The sequence below is a fragment of the Dreissena polymorpha genome, chromosome 4, assembly GCF_020536995.1.
Source record: "Dreissena polymorpha isolate Duluth1 chromosome 4, UMN_Dpol_1.0, whole genome shotgun sequence".
Taxonomy (NCBI): domain Eukaryota; kingdom Metazoa; phylum Mollusca; class Bivalvia; order Myida; family Dreissenidae; genus Dreissena; species Dreissena polymorpha.
Genome location: NC_068358.1, coordinates 102402949 through 102416628, shown reverse-complemented (window position 1 = coordinate 102416628; position 13680 = coordinate 102402949). Strand labels below are relative to the sequence as shown.

General features: G+C 37.1%; 2 protein-coding genes across 5 annotated transcripts in view; one reads left to right on the top strand and one right to left on the bottom strand.

Annotated features, from left to right (window-relative positions):
* The window catches only part of LOC127876818 (beta-1,3-galactosyltransferase 1-like), a 39218-nt gene that overhangs the window by 14419 nt on the left and 11119 nt on the right, over positions 1–13680 (bottom strand). The window lies entirely within an intron of this gene.
* Positions 4895–11900, top strand: LOC127876820 (uncharacterized). Of its 2 annotated transcripts, none has more exons than XM_052422291.1 (6): positions 4895–5062; positions 7429–7615; positions 8523–8639; positions 10211–10381; positions 10988–11108; positions 11812–11900. In XM_052422291.1, the coding sequence occupies exons 1-6, from the start codon at positions 5018–5020 to the stop codon at positions 11822–11824; spliced, it is 654 nt and encodes a 217-aa protein (XP_052278251.1). In that variant the 5' UTR covers positions 4895–5017; the 3' UTR covers positions 11825–11900. The 2 variants fall into 2 exon arrangements, with proteins under 2 accessions (XP_052278251.1, XP_052278252.1); XM_052422292.1 differs by lacking the exon at positions 8523–8639 and adding an exon at positions 8331–8447.

Genomic DNA, 13680 nt, shown 5'->3' with positions numbered 1-13680 from the left:
GCCTTTTTTTCTAGACGCTTGGCATAAATGGGTTAAGTTCATGCCGATACCGACACGTAAAGTCTAATTCTTTGCATAAACCGAAATTGCGTCTATTTGTCGTATGATTAAAAAAGTACAGAAGTAGTGAGGATTGCGAAACATTGTGCATGTCGTACATAAATGCATTTTTTACAGTGCAGCAGAACATTATTTGCAATTAAAAATCTTATGTCATTAATGTGTTGATGCTACTTGTTTTTATATTTTACCTTTTTTTTTTTATTCATAAACGTTTTTGTTCTATCTGAAAGAAAAATTAATACGATCATATAAACTTGGTGTACAAAAATATATTATAAAATTGTGTAATTATAATTTTCGAAGAAAAATTGACGTGTTTAAGTGAGTGATCAAATTGTATGTCACGACATACGAGTGAATTTACCACACCTCAGGCTTGCGTTTTGATAAACTTTGACTCTATGGATACCAGTTGAAATGTTACCCCTGTACCACTCTGAAATTATCCAGGCAAACCGTTATCTAGCAAATAACCAAAAGTGTCATCTAACATCAATACAGCTTCTTGCAAATCTATCATACTTGAATATATATAATCTAGCAAACACACACCACTTGACCTAATTTTAAAATTGAAATTGATCTGCACATGTACTTTATTTAGAAGGTTCATATTTCTTGATTAACCCAAAAATAAGTTTTTCACCAAATATCAATATCGGTTGCAACACGCCTTTGCTTATTGTATAATTGGGCCGTGCTCTGTGAAAAAGGGTTGTGATGCATGTGCATAAAGTGTCGTCCCAGATTAGCCTGTGCAGTCCGCTCATGCTTATCAGGGAAGACACTTTGAGCCTTAACTAGATTTTTGCTAAGGAGAGACTTTCTTTAAACAGAAAATACCATAAAAGCGGAAAGTGTCGTCTGCAGTCCGCACAGGCTAATAAGGGACGACACTTTCCGCCTGAACTTGACTTTCGGTAAGGATCAACTTCCTTGGATCTAAAAATACCATAAAAGTGGAAAGTGTCGTCCCTGATTAGCCTGTGTGGATGGCACAGGCTTATCTCGGACGACACTTTACGCACATGCATTAAGTCCAGTTTTCTCAGAACGCGGCTCAATTCTTCAAATTATTCAAGATTCGATACTAAGAAAGATGCGGTATTATTATCTACCTTGATAACCAGTATTTGCTGTATTCTGTTTCAACTTTATGTACAAGTGCCTGATTTTGGCACTCACAGCACTGGTATGTATCGTCAAGACAGTGAAGATTACAGAATAAGGGTACTTTCTGATTTATCTCAAGGTTTTACCATTTTATTTTATGCTCACCTGTGGTTTATAGAGAAATGTCAGTGAAATACAACTGATATTTAACTGTTTTAAACAGTGTTAAATAACAGTGAAAAGTATCGATTTTTTTTCAAAAATATCGATATTTTTCACTGTTTGACTGTGAAATGACGTCATTTTTTCGACGATATGACGTCATAAATCCAGCAAAATCATCCAGTTAAACTCTTTTACAACGTAAATTAACGGCGAAAAAAAAAATAATAAAAAAATTAAAAGAAAATGTGTTGGATTCGATGGAATATCGATTTTATTTCACTCGTGATCATTAAGAAAAATACATATTTTATAGGATCACTTGTGCAATAAAATCGATATTCCATCGAATCCAACAAATATCCTCCATCTATTCGGCATACCCCTAAAACGCCAATTTATCTTAAGTGTTGTGCGTACAATGCAGGGCAAAATATTAAGTATTCCATAGTTGAGAATTAATAACCTAGTATAAACTTACAAAGATAAAAGTTGTAGCATTTTGACATGGGATTTGATCATGAAATTAAGTGGGCATTTTTTGAATGGTAATATTAAATCTTTAACTCATAAGGGTTGTCAACAGAAGAGGCCTGCAATATCGTCGACACATTCATGAATATTTACCGACAAATTGCATTGTCATGATTGATTATTACAAAAAGAAAAAAAAAGGTGACACATGATTTTACCATCATGTTGTATTATATTTGAAATAATTTTATAATAAGTTCATTATCAGTTGTCAAATAATCAGCTTAATAGCCCGTTGCCATACGAGCAGGGAACTAGTTCAATTGGTTCCTTTTTAGGTCACCTGAGCACGTGGTTCTTATGGTGAGCTTTTACGATCACTTTTTTGTCAGTCTTAAGTCGTCCGTCGTTAAAATTACCTCGTGAACTCTTAAAATTACACGTTTGTTACCCAATCTTGATGAAACTTGGTGTGGACATTTGTCCCGGCTACATCTCGGCCGATGTCAACAATGGGTTGAATCACTATGTCAAATTACAGAAATATATTGTGAACACTGTAGAAGTAAATTAATCGGTAAGAACATTTGTTCAAATGATATCTCGGCTAAGTTCGACATTGAACAACGGGCCACCTGTGAGCGGGGCAGTTTTCCTTGCACGTCTTTAGGGAATCATTGTGACCAGTTAAGAAGTAAATATTGTGTCCTACTTCATGTATTGTTTTGAATGGATGACTTCACATTCTTTGTCTAAAGACGAAGATTTTTTGAGACTTTAAGATAAGACATCTCAATATTTTTTATCATCATTTTCAAACGAAACTTTTAAATTTTGTGTATATATATTTAAACTGAACTTAAAAGTGTGTGCAACAGACTTAGTTTTAAATAATCTTGGAATCTGGATTAAGTGAGAAATGCGTTTTTATTAACAAACTTGTAATTGTCAAACACGTACGCGAACCCATATTGTTTTCCGAGATTTTACCACCCCTTTACCATTAAATCCCCTGTGGAAAAAATACTTTATTGAAAACAATACTGTCAAACATGAAAACAAACAATTAACCCATTTAAGCCTAGCGTCCTGAAAAAAAGGACATTGCAAACAGCGTAGACCCAGATGAGACGCCGCATAATGCGGCGTCTCATCTGGGTCTACGCTGTTTGCTTAATGGAATTTCTGTAAGAATTGTTCTAAATATAGAAAAAATATACTAGACATCCCTAATTTTGGAAATAAATTGATCCAACTTAGAAGGATGGGAGAGTCCACTGGGCATAAATGGGTTAAGCAACGTAAATCCCGTTACTGTGGGTAAGTTTGCAAATACAAAGAATACAATAAAACGCAATAGTTTGAATAAGTAGCCTTTAAACATAAAAAAACAAGGGTTTCACATTTCATACGGTATGCGATTTGTAACAATGCATTATATACAAGGAAGAGAACAGTGCATTACTAATGGATCATTAAGCATATTGACTTCACGTCCCATCGCATCGTCGAACGAACAAATACAAAACAAAATGAACCACAACGTTAATACACCTGTTTATTTATATTGTATAACCGACATCGTCTTCTACTGTACCATGTGGAATTATGGTAGCACCTTCTACTTTCCAATGTGGTATTACATGTATCACCTTTAGTGCGTTCAGTTACATTTTCTTCATTTTTCTTCTTCATTATTTTTTATCGAGTGCACCGGGTTTGTCTCCCATATGGCCATCGCCCCAGAAAGACGTGTTAGTGTACGGGGGATAGTGCAAGATACAGGAGACACCCCGTTCCAGAGGTGACCCTGGGTCTTTTGGGTGACCGGTGTTTAGCACCTAGTACACTGCACCTCGGTTTAACGTCTCATGCGAAAGACGAGTTAGTAGGTTAGGTGCAGCGGGGAATCGAACCAGCGATCTCTGGATTGTGAAGCCAGTGTGTTAGCACTAGACTACGGATCCACTATGCGTTCAGCTACAGCTTCTTCTTTATTATTTTTTATCGAGTGCACCGGGATTGTCTCCCATATGGCCATCGCCCCCAGAAAGACGTGTTAGTTGGTTACGGGGGATAGTGCAAGATACAGGAGACACCCCGTTCCAGAGGTGACCCTGGGTCTTCTAGTGCCCGGTGTATAGCATCTAGTACACTGCACCTCGGTTTAACGTCTCATGAAAGACGAGTTAGTAGGTAAGGTGCAGCGGGGGATCGAACCAGCGATCTCTGGATTGTGAAGCCAGTGTGTTACCACTAGACCACGGATCCGCTACCAAGTTTATTTACAGGTCGTCCAGCGTCTTCGCGACTACAGATGTATCGACCTGCCCCTGTGACCCTTCAGGGGAGAAAATAAGGTCATATTATACATCAGAGCACGATGGCCAATGAGACCTTAATGTGACTAGATGCTTATTTTTTTAATGGATTATGTGGGGCTTTGCCTTTTATCGAAATGGTTTTGCAGTATTCCTATTTTCTCTAGATTAGCATTATCCTTATTGGCATTAATGTTTATTCCTTATAGTTTGTGTGTGGTTTTTGTGCTCTCCACCCCAAGAGTGGAGGTTCGAGCGGGATACAGAGGGCGCCCCGATTCCAGAGGCGCCCCTGGTTCTTTTAAGTGCCCGGTGTACAGCACCGATACACTGCACCCCCGTTTAACGTTCCTCTCGGAGGACTAGTTAGTACATAAACATAGATTAGTTCAGATATTACTCTACTGCCCTGTGTCTTGGTGTAAATTCACATGGGCTCTCTCTGTTGTGCTATTGGATATTGTCAGGTGTTTTAATGGTGTTGTAAGGGTCAGACTAGTTTTGAAATTTAATTTACAGCTTTGACCTAACTACGTCCGATTTTAATAAAGCTTTGATTAAGCCACGTCAGATTTCATGACATAGTTGACCTAGCCATGTCAGATTTCATAGTAGCATTGCTCTAGCTACGTCGGATTTATTGAAGCGTTGATCTACCCATGTCAGCGTTGATCTAGAAACGCCAGAATTCATGTAAGCTTTTACCGAGCCACGTCAGATTTCTCCACTGTCTATAGCAATGTTGACAAGGTGAAAACACACAGTAGACTGACTTGATTGGGAAAAAGTCACGTCTGCCCTATTTATCAAGATAGGGAATACTAAAATAGAACATAGCGTCACTTGTATTCAGAAGTGTCTTTGAAACAGAACACACGAGAAACATGAGGGCTATTGCTGTATTAGCTTTTCTTTACGGTTTTGCTGCGGTAAGTTGTTTTTAAAATTAACCCATAATATAAAACAACATTCGTTACTAATGACATGATATTGTGTGATATATACATACATATTGAATTATGTATATATGTTTTGGTGGGAACTAATTGCTAGAAAACGTTTAACGAATGTTTCTTTTGACACTTGTAAAGAAGCACGGGTTGAGTGAGTTCATATTAACAAATAAACTAGAACGGCATTTGTACACGGAAAAAATCAAATAGAAAACACGAAAAATCGCAAATATTGCATGTTTAATGTTTTGAAATGTCTTATTTTATATATTTCAATTATTTACTGGAAATATTCAATTACATTAAAATAAATATGCTATCATTTGCTATTGCCACTCTATAGCCCAATACAATAACCCGTTTACCCATCGCTATTCATCTAGTGTACAAGATTTTTAAACATTGGGAATCCAAACAGGTTGCTCAATATCGCGCACATGTAAGAACCCTGTCTGCCCCATCCACGTGGCTAAAGAAATCAAAGCGCTGAAGGCACTGCAGTTGTTCGCTGTTGTCGTCCTTGATCAGCTTGTGCGCATTGCACAGGCTAATCAGTGCGCACAGGCTAATCTTATTTGACGTGTATTAAGCCCCGTTTTTTCTGAAAGCAGCCAATATGTACAGATTTCAAAGATTAACACTAGACTGGCCAATGTCGACTTACAAGCTGGTATATAAACTCACTGCTAGAGGGTATATACACTCACTGCTAGAGCAGAATCATTTGTCGTCTGCTGCAGACAGGCAGCGGTAATCGTCCCTTGCAGAGTGAGTTATGGTTCTTACCGTACTTAAGGCTTCTAAGCACATACTGATTTGCATAATATGCTCTGTAAATTTAGCTGGCCGCTAACGCGACCAACTAAAAACCATTCACTCTAAGAACTGATAGGAACTTGATTGTGAAAGTCATTAAACTGTTTAAACAAATCAAATAATGCGTAGATTTATTTCCCAAGTAATGTTTGATAGCTTGTATCAAGTCGGTAGAATGCATAAACAGTTTTTTTTTAAGAACAGCTTTCATTCCAAACCTTTTCGTTATCTCTTCATTTAAATGTTTTAAATCGTCAATATGAATGTTTTGCATATGCATATGAATGCACGTGTACTCTGCTTAGATGCTTAATTGGTATATATTTGCGGTGGTCATATATTCGCGCAATTACAAGAGCGCAAAAGCGCAAAAATAGTGAGTCCACCGCTTAATCATCGTCTATTGAACTGTTAGGGCTACATAAACACATTGCAGATGTATTTGATCAGTAATTGCATCTTTTACATAATAGTCTCTCACTTGAATACCCACATAACATGCGTCCCGGGCTTCATCTAATTAATGCTTATTATGCAGTACAATAGTAGTCGTGAAAAACCAAACAAGTGATGTAGACAGTTGATGCTACTGTAGAACTTCCTCGTTTCGGGTCTCACTGATAAATTCTTGCGGCATGATTATCGCTAAATTTGGGCATGTCATACGGTTAATAGGCGGTCTAAAACAAGCAATAACTTTAAGCTATAATCACTCGCAATTAACACACCAATCCTTTCTGAACCATCCTAGCCGATTGAAAAACAAGCATTAACCATAAACTTAAATCACTCTCAGGCAATTAAAATGCAAGGAAAACGCCTTTGCGTAGTGGATATAGTGTTCGTAATGCGACCGGGATGGCACGGATTCAATCTCCTTTGTGGGGGCTTACCGTACTTTAGATATCAACCAAAGCAATCGAATGTTGGTTTTCCCCAGCAAACAGACTCACTAGCGTGTCAATCAAGCGATGCAACCGAGCTTTTAAGGGACCTTTTCACAGATTTGGTCATGTATTGAAGTTTGTCATTAAATGCTTTATATTGATTAATGTAAACGTTGGATCTAAGAAGCTCCAGAAAAAACAAGAATAAAATTAAAGATAGAAAAAAAACTAACCTTCAACTGGGCTCGAACCACTGACCCCTGGAGTAAAAGTTTAATCTACCCACTCGGCCATCTGTGCTCATACCATGACTGATGTATTTTATACGCTATATAAGCAATCATCGTTGTGTCACAAAATATAATGACAACAACAGAACTATCCAAATAATGCAATCGTTTCGCATTGCAACGCTATATATTTTTCATGTTTTTAAATCGTCAAAAAATTAATTTAATGGATATTTTAGAGCATGGTAAATGTTCAGTATTACAGTTTCCTTACAAATATCATAACTACACCAAAAAATTGCAAATCTGAAATCATTTTTTATAATTGTGTCAATTTACCAAAACTTTAAAAGGTCCCTTTAATAAATGGGTTAAAACTAAACTCAAACGCCACTATGTTCTGACGAAGGCTATCCCCGCTCCCGGAACCGGTGCGCTCGAGGGTTACTGCGACACAAGCGCCCACTGCGCGGCGGACGAGTGCTGCGTGAGTTTCAACCAGCCGCGGGGCCGGCGCACTGTCGTTGACCACCTGGATCCCAACCTTATGCGCTTCGTCCACGGCAGCTGCCAGAAAAAGGGAACCAGCGGATCTAGTATGTCTAGTATTTCCGATAAATATATTCATGAGTCTCGCTCTGTGAAAAGGGGTTTAAACAATATGCGTATCGTCTCAGATAAGCTGGTGAAGTCCACACAGGCTATTCAGGAACGACAATTTCCGCATTTATTGCGTGTTTCGGTTTAACGAATTCTCTTTCAGGGTAGGCGGAAAGTGCACTTCACGCTCATGAATTATACCCCTTTTCACAGATTGCTATTCATATTTAGAGAGCACGTCAGTCAAGGACGTTATGTTTTTAACACCTGTTTTTGGTTGTTTGATTGAAGCTTTACGTTAAAACGTATATGCATGGAAATGTGTGAAATCAATATCGGAATGGACAAATTATGATCAATAAAACATTAAATCAAAGGTTGGTAATTCTCAGATTTTTGTTTCGGTTTCGGAAGCGATTATGAGCTGCCTTGGTGGATGTTTACGCACTTTGCGTTCCTTTGAACAATGTTTACGTACGATTCGTATTTGTGCGGGTACGTGATTGGGTAATACCTGAGCATTGAGTGCATTCGTGAATTTTTTGCCGTTATGCTTGTAAATATGAGATATCATTGACGCAATTTAGACTCAAACATATAACGCACTCTCGCATTATTATAAATTATATTAATTTTTATAGTGAATGCATTATATAGTAGAAAAAGAAAGTAAAACAAACTAATTTCGAAGTGGTGAATATCATTTCACAGGATGCTACGTTCAGAACCTTGACACTGGGTTCGTGGGCCTCTATTATGACCCCGTCTGCGCCGATGGATACGTATGCGACGGGGAAGGCCAGTTCAATTTCGATAAAGGAGAAATGGGTAGGCCACAAAGCAATCAGTGCAGTGTAGCCGCTTTGTTAAAATGACCGCTTATGTGCATGTATTCGCTTTCAGAGTGCTTTGTGCACGAGCTTTCGACGGGCACGTATGGTTTGTTCTACGATTGCCCGTGCACTAGCGGCTATGAATGCCAGGGGTCGGGAATGATGGAAGTTCCGAAAGGGGAATCAGGTATTTGATTGCCATTCGCATGAGTGACTTTGTGTTTGGTCTGTACACAGGGGACAAAAATATTTATAAATTGCACTCGTCCTGCAGGACAAATGCATTAAAATTTTCACTCGTCCTGAAAACACATGCACTTGTCCTTCAAATATGTGTGAAAGAAAGATTGCAAAGGACTGATATGACTAACAATTTTCCTATATCACTGCTAAAATGCTGCTTACTTAGTTATTCATGCCAGCTGATCACAGAAGAAATGATAACTTCCTTTATTTATGAGGAACACAAAATAAATAAATGAAGACAAATTTGTTTTTTCCTTTTTCTAATGCTTGCGTGCTTTCCATTTCGGATGGTTGAACATCGCTCCTGCCCCCTTTAAAGACGCTCTTATGTCAGACATTTTTCAGATGAAATTCAGACTGGTTTAAAACCGTACTTCGCAGTAAAATAATTCTTTAAAAAAATACTTACAGTGAATGAAGTCAGATGGTTCCCTGTCAACATGGACGCGCAAAGTTTACACCAAAAAGCCAATATTTACTCGGGACACAGTCTCGCATAACAACGCGCACCTGCTGTATGAAATTTACAATTACGATTTCCTGTTCATTCGCGTTCTACTTTCGGAATAGATATGCTTTAAGAAATTATTTTATTTAATGAAAAAGAGTCTTACTGGTCAGAAAATACCTATTTTAACATCAGTTTTTTTTCACTCGTCCTGTAGGACGAGAGCTTTAGGGAAATTCACTCGTCCTTTCAAGATTTCACTCGTCAATACGAGCGGACGAGTGGAATTTTTGTCCCCTGTGTACACATTAAAAAGAGTCTCTTATGAGACTTAGTATTAACTTTATAATTATGCAGGCATTATTCTTTCACTTTTACTCTTTAAAATCCTACCACTGTGCAGGTAAGAACAGATATTTATCTAAACTAACTGTTAACACATTTGCTTTAGAATTTTAACCCATTTATGCCCAGCGTCTAGAAAAAATGCCTTGGCAAACAGCGTAGACCCAGATGAGACGCCGCATAATGCGACGTCTCATCAGGGTCTTCGCTGTTTGCTTAAAGGAATTTCCGTAAGAAATATTCTAAATATAGAAATACATATACTAGACATCACTAATTTTGGAAATAAATTGGTCCAATTAAGAAGGATGGGAGAGTTCACTAGGCATAAATGGGTTAAGATCTTCTGTTGACTGCTATTTCAAAATACCTTATAGATATAAAATGCGTATGTAATTTGAGTCAACACTATTTAGAACACTTCATGGTTATTGTTGACGAACGTTCTTATCGATGTGTTTACTTTAAATTATCACGTACACCAAGGTCAGACAGATTATATTTCCTCTATTTCCATAAATTTAAACAATCTTATAACACACAACCTATGCCATAAACACTTTCCGCGTATATGTAAATTTTTGTTGAAACGAAGTCGCTTTTAACCGAAAATCAAGTTAAGGTAGAAGGTAAGGTGTCATCTCTGTTTAGCCAGTGCAAACTGCACATGCTAATCTAGGACGACACTGTACACACATGCATTTAAAACTCCTCTGCAGGAACCTGTCAGTTAGCGGTGGTCAAGGCGTCGTCGACGCTGTCTCAACCTTGCTCCTCCGGTGCGGACTGTAGTGCCAGCGAGTGTTGCGTCAATGAGATGCGACCGATTGGGAAACGGGCCCTCGGAATGGGATACGCCCACTGTCAGCCCATGGGAGTGGATGGGTCTGGTAATTGCACGTGTTTACACTATAAGCCTCGTTTTGGAAAAAAATTGATCTTAATGCATATGCGTAAAGTGTCGTCCCAGATCAGCCACGCTATTCTGGGACGAAACTTTCCGTTTAAACTCTATTTTCAAGAAGTAGAGATTTTGTTTGGACAAAAAACACAACATTTTAAAGCGCTATGTGCCGTCCCTGATTTTAAACATCGATACTTGTGGCGATCGCTCTAGATCGGAAAACGTTTGATCATGTCGTGATGAGTTCTAGTACAGCACTATAAATATACCCGTGCGTTAATGTGAAACGTTTGGAAATTGTATCGACCATCGTAACAAACCTTTATTTAGGTATTCAGACAAATGATTGTTTGTATTTAATTAATTAACATAACAACCACGTTTATGCTCGTTTGTAATTCACGAATACTTCATATCTTTTAGCAGCTCCTCTGTTATAAAGCGTCCTATCATAATAGTTTGCTATATTTTATTTGTAAAGATAGTTATCAGTTTCGAAATAAATTCAATAGAGGGTAAACCATTGTGGGACTTATTTACAGCAGAATCGAATTCAGGAATGTGTGCCATAATTAAATGAAATACATTTCAGGATGTTTGGTGCATTACGGGTCGGGCAAGCCTAACGGTACAGTGTTCCAATGCCCATGCTCCACGGGCTTCACGTGCCATGGCAACCACATGTTTGACATCCCACTGGGCGAGACCGGAACGTGAGTGGGGCTTAATGTTAAATCATTTAACATACTTCACACCGATTTTAGCCTTGTTATTGTTTAATGATGCTATAGTCGTTTTTATAATTTGTACAACGTAACCCACATTCCACGTATCTAAAAGAAGTCGTTAAGAGAAAATTAACACAGTTTCTGTGGGAAAACGAAATGAAAATCTTTATGGTCCGGCTATTTCGTGCGTACATTATTTACATAACAATGTTTTAAACAAAGAAATGATGTTAAAACGATTACAAATGTTACGTTTTAAAGAACGAAACACTTGATTAAGCGAAGAACCTTTGGTCTGAAACTTTCACTTAGGTGTTCAATTGAGCAACTCTCTAGGAAAACCCGTCTTAACATGCGCGCGTAATGTATCGTCAGACATTAGCATGTGCAGTATGTAGCTACCATTTTTCGATCAAAAGACGCCCAAAAGAAAGTATAAGTTATATGTATATATTATACTGTTATTCTTTTGGGCGTCTTTCGATCATATATATAATAAGATCACAGGCTCTCTAAGTGTGATAGTATATGTATAGGATTACAACAGTCAAATTGGCTATTACGCAATGTATATTAATTAATGTATTAATTTACACTGACATAATAGAAATACATTCATAAAACATGCACTATATAATTGAATGATTAAAAAGCAATTTGTTATGATTAAGTTTTTTCTTTATTTCAGATGCGGTGTGTAACAAGGTTTAGACGGATATCACATGTTCTCGTTCGCTTCTCTGAATGTTCTATTAAAACAATGCTGCCTTTTGATAATGCGTGTTTGCGTTCATTTCTATCCAATTTTCACATTGTCGTGAAAAAAAGTATTAATGTTTACTTTTAACGAAATCGATGGTATACAACTGTTTCCATGGAAATGGCGTTTCAAAGCCGATACAAATAACAGTTATGATGACCATAATGACGCAGACGATTTCTTGTTTTCAATGGTATATAATGCTTTATGGTCGCAAAGGTAGACTCTCGAACGAAGGCCTTAAAGGGGCCTTTTCACGTTTTTGTAAATTGACAAAATTAAACAAATGTTTCAGATTCGCGAATTTTCGTTGTAGTAATAATATTTGTGAGGAAACGGTAATACTGAACATTTACCATGCTCTAAAATAACCATTATATGCATCTTTTGATTATTTTAAAACTTGAAAATTATAAAGCGTTGCAATGAGAACCGATTGAATAATTTGGAGAGTTCTATTGTTGTCTTTATATTTTGTGATACTACGAGGACTGCTTTTATAAAGTATAAAATACAACACTTATCGTATGAGCATCGATGGCCGAGTGGTCTAAGCGATAAACTTTTACTCCAGGGGTCAGTGGTTCGAGTCCCGTTGCGGGTTACTCTTTTTTTCTTTTTTCAATTTTATTCTTTTTTATTGGAGCTTTTTAGATCCAATGTTTACATTTATCAATATAAAGCATTTAATGACAAACTTCAACAATACATGCTAAAATCTGTGAAAATGCCCTTTAAAACATCAAACAACAACAACAAGTTAAGCAACATACCATATTTTTGGTGCAGAAAAATCACGTTTGATAAAATTTTCACTTTTAATATGCACTATTTTTTTTAATTAGTAAAAGGCAAAGTTTCTGTTTCCGTACATATGCATCTTAGATGCATATTTTTTATTACCGGCAGATCTTGCCGTGTTAAATGTTACGTTGACACGAACATAACAGGATCTGGGTAATTGAAGTAACTCAGTAAAGAATAACTATTAAAAATTCATGATGGATATCTTGAGTGTACTTAAAGAAATGTAACATGAGAAACGCAGAGGCAATTAACCGCTCGACGATTATACCTCTAGTCACTTTAGTCGAGAATTCGAGCAGATGTTGTCATTTATCAGTGAAAAATGTTAGAACTTATTGTCGTCAAAATGAAGTCAGGTTTTAACAGTTCTTTCTATCGCGCACAAAGTTCTTCTGACCGTTGTAATAACTATGATTCAATTTCAAAATATAGCGGTTAAACGACTGAAAGTATCCTTCCCCGAGTTGAATGAACTTTGTATCTTGAGCTAACGGCGAATAAACTTGCGTTTTAAAGACATGTTTAGATGTAACTGGGTAGGGGCATTATTAAATAAGATATAGTTATACCGCACAATGGTTCGCCCATTCATATTGGCGTTATTACAATTTGCGTCAATATTTTAGGGCTAAAAACTTGACCCAAGCTGATAACTCTCAACTAGGACAACGATTACAGCAACCAAGGACAACCAACTATGACATGTTTCTAACTGGTAAATTGCTATTTTCTGAAAAGTTCTGAAAAGTTCGCTTATCACCAGCATATAATCTATATACTAGGTGTTTATTCGCAACAAATATGTATTGAACAATTCTGCACCGTATTGCATATTATAAAACAATAATTTATTCGAACCATTACATTGATCGTATCTCCAGTTTCTAACTAAGTTTCTAACTTCTCTTTTTAAACACCGACCTAGTATTCTAATATATAGATATACTAGCTTTGGTCTCACATTAAAGAACAAAATGAATGTATGATACT

Excerpts from the sequence above, each read along its gene's own strand:
- LOC127876820 (XM_052422291.1), top strand. The coding sequence starts at position 5,018 with ATGAGGGCTATTGCTGTATTAGCTTTTCTTTACGGTTTTGCTGCG. Across the intron at positions 5,063-7,428 it reads TTCTTTACGGTTTTGCTGCG|GCTATCCCCGCTCCCGGAAC; the intron begins GTAAGTTGTTTT and ends GTTCTGACGAAG. Across the intron at positions 10,382-10,987 it reads CATGGGAGTGGATGGGTCTG|GATGTTTGGTGCATTACGGG; the intron begins GTAATTGCACGT and ends AATACATTTCAG.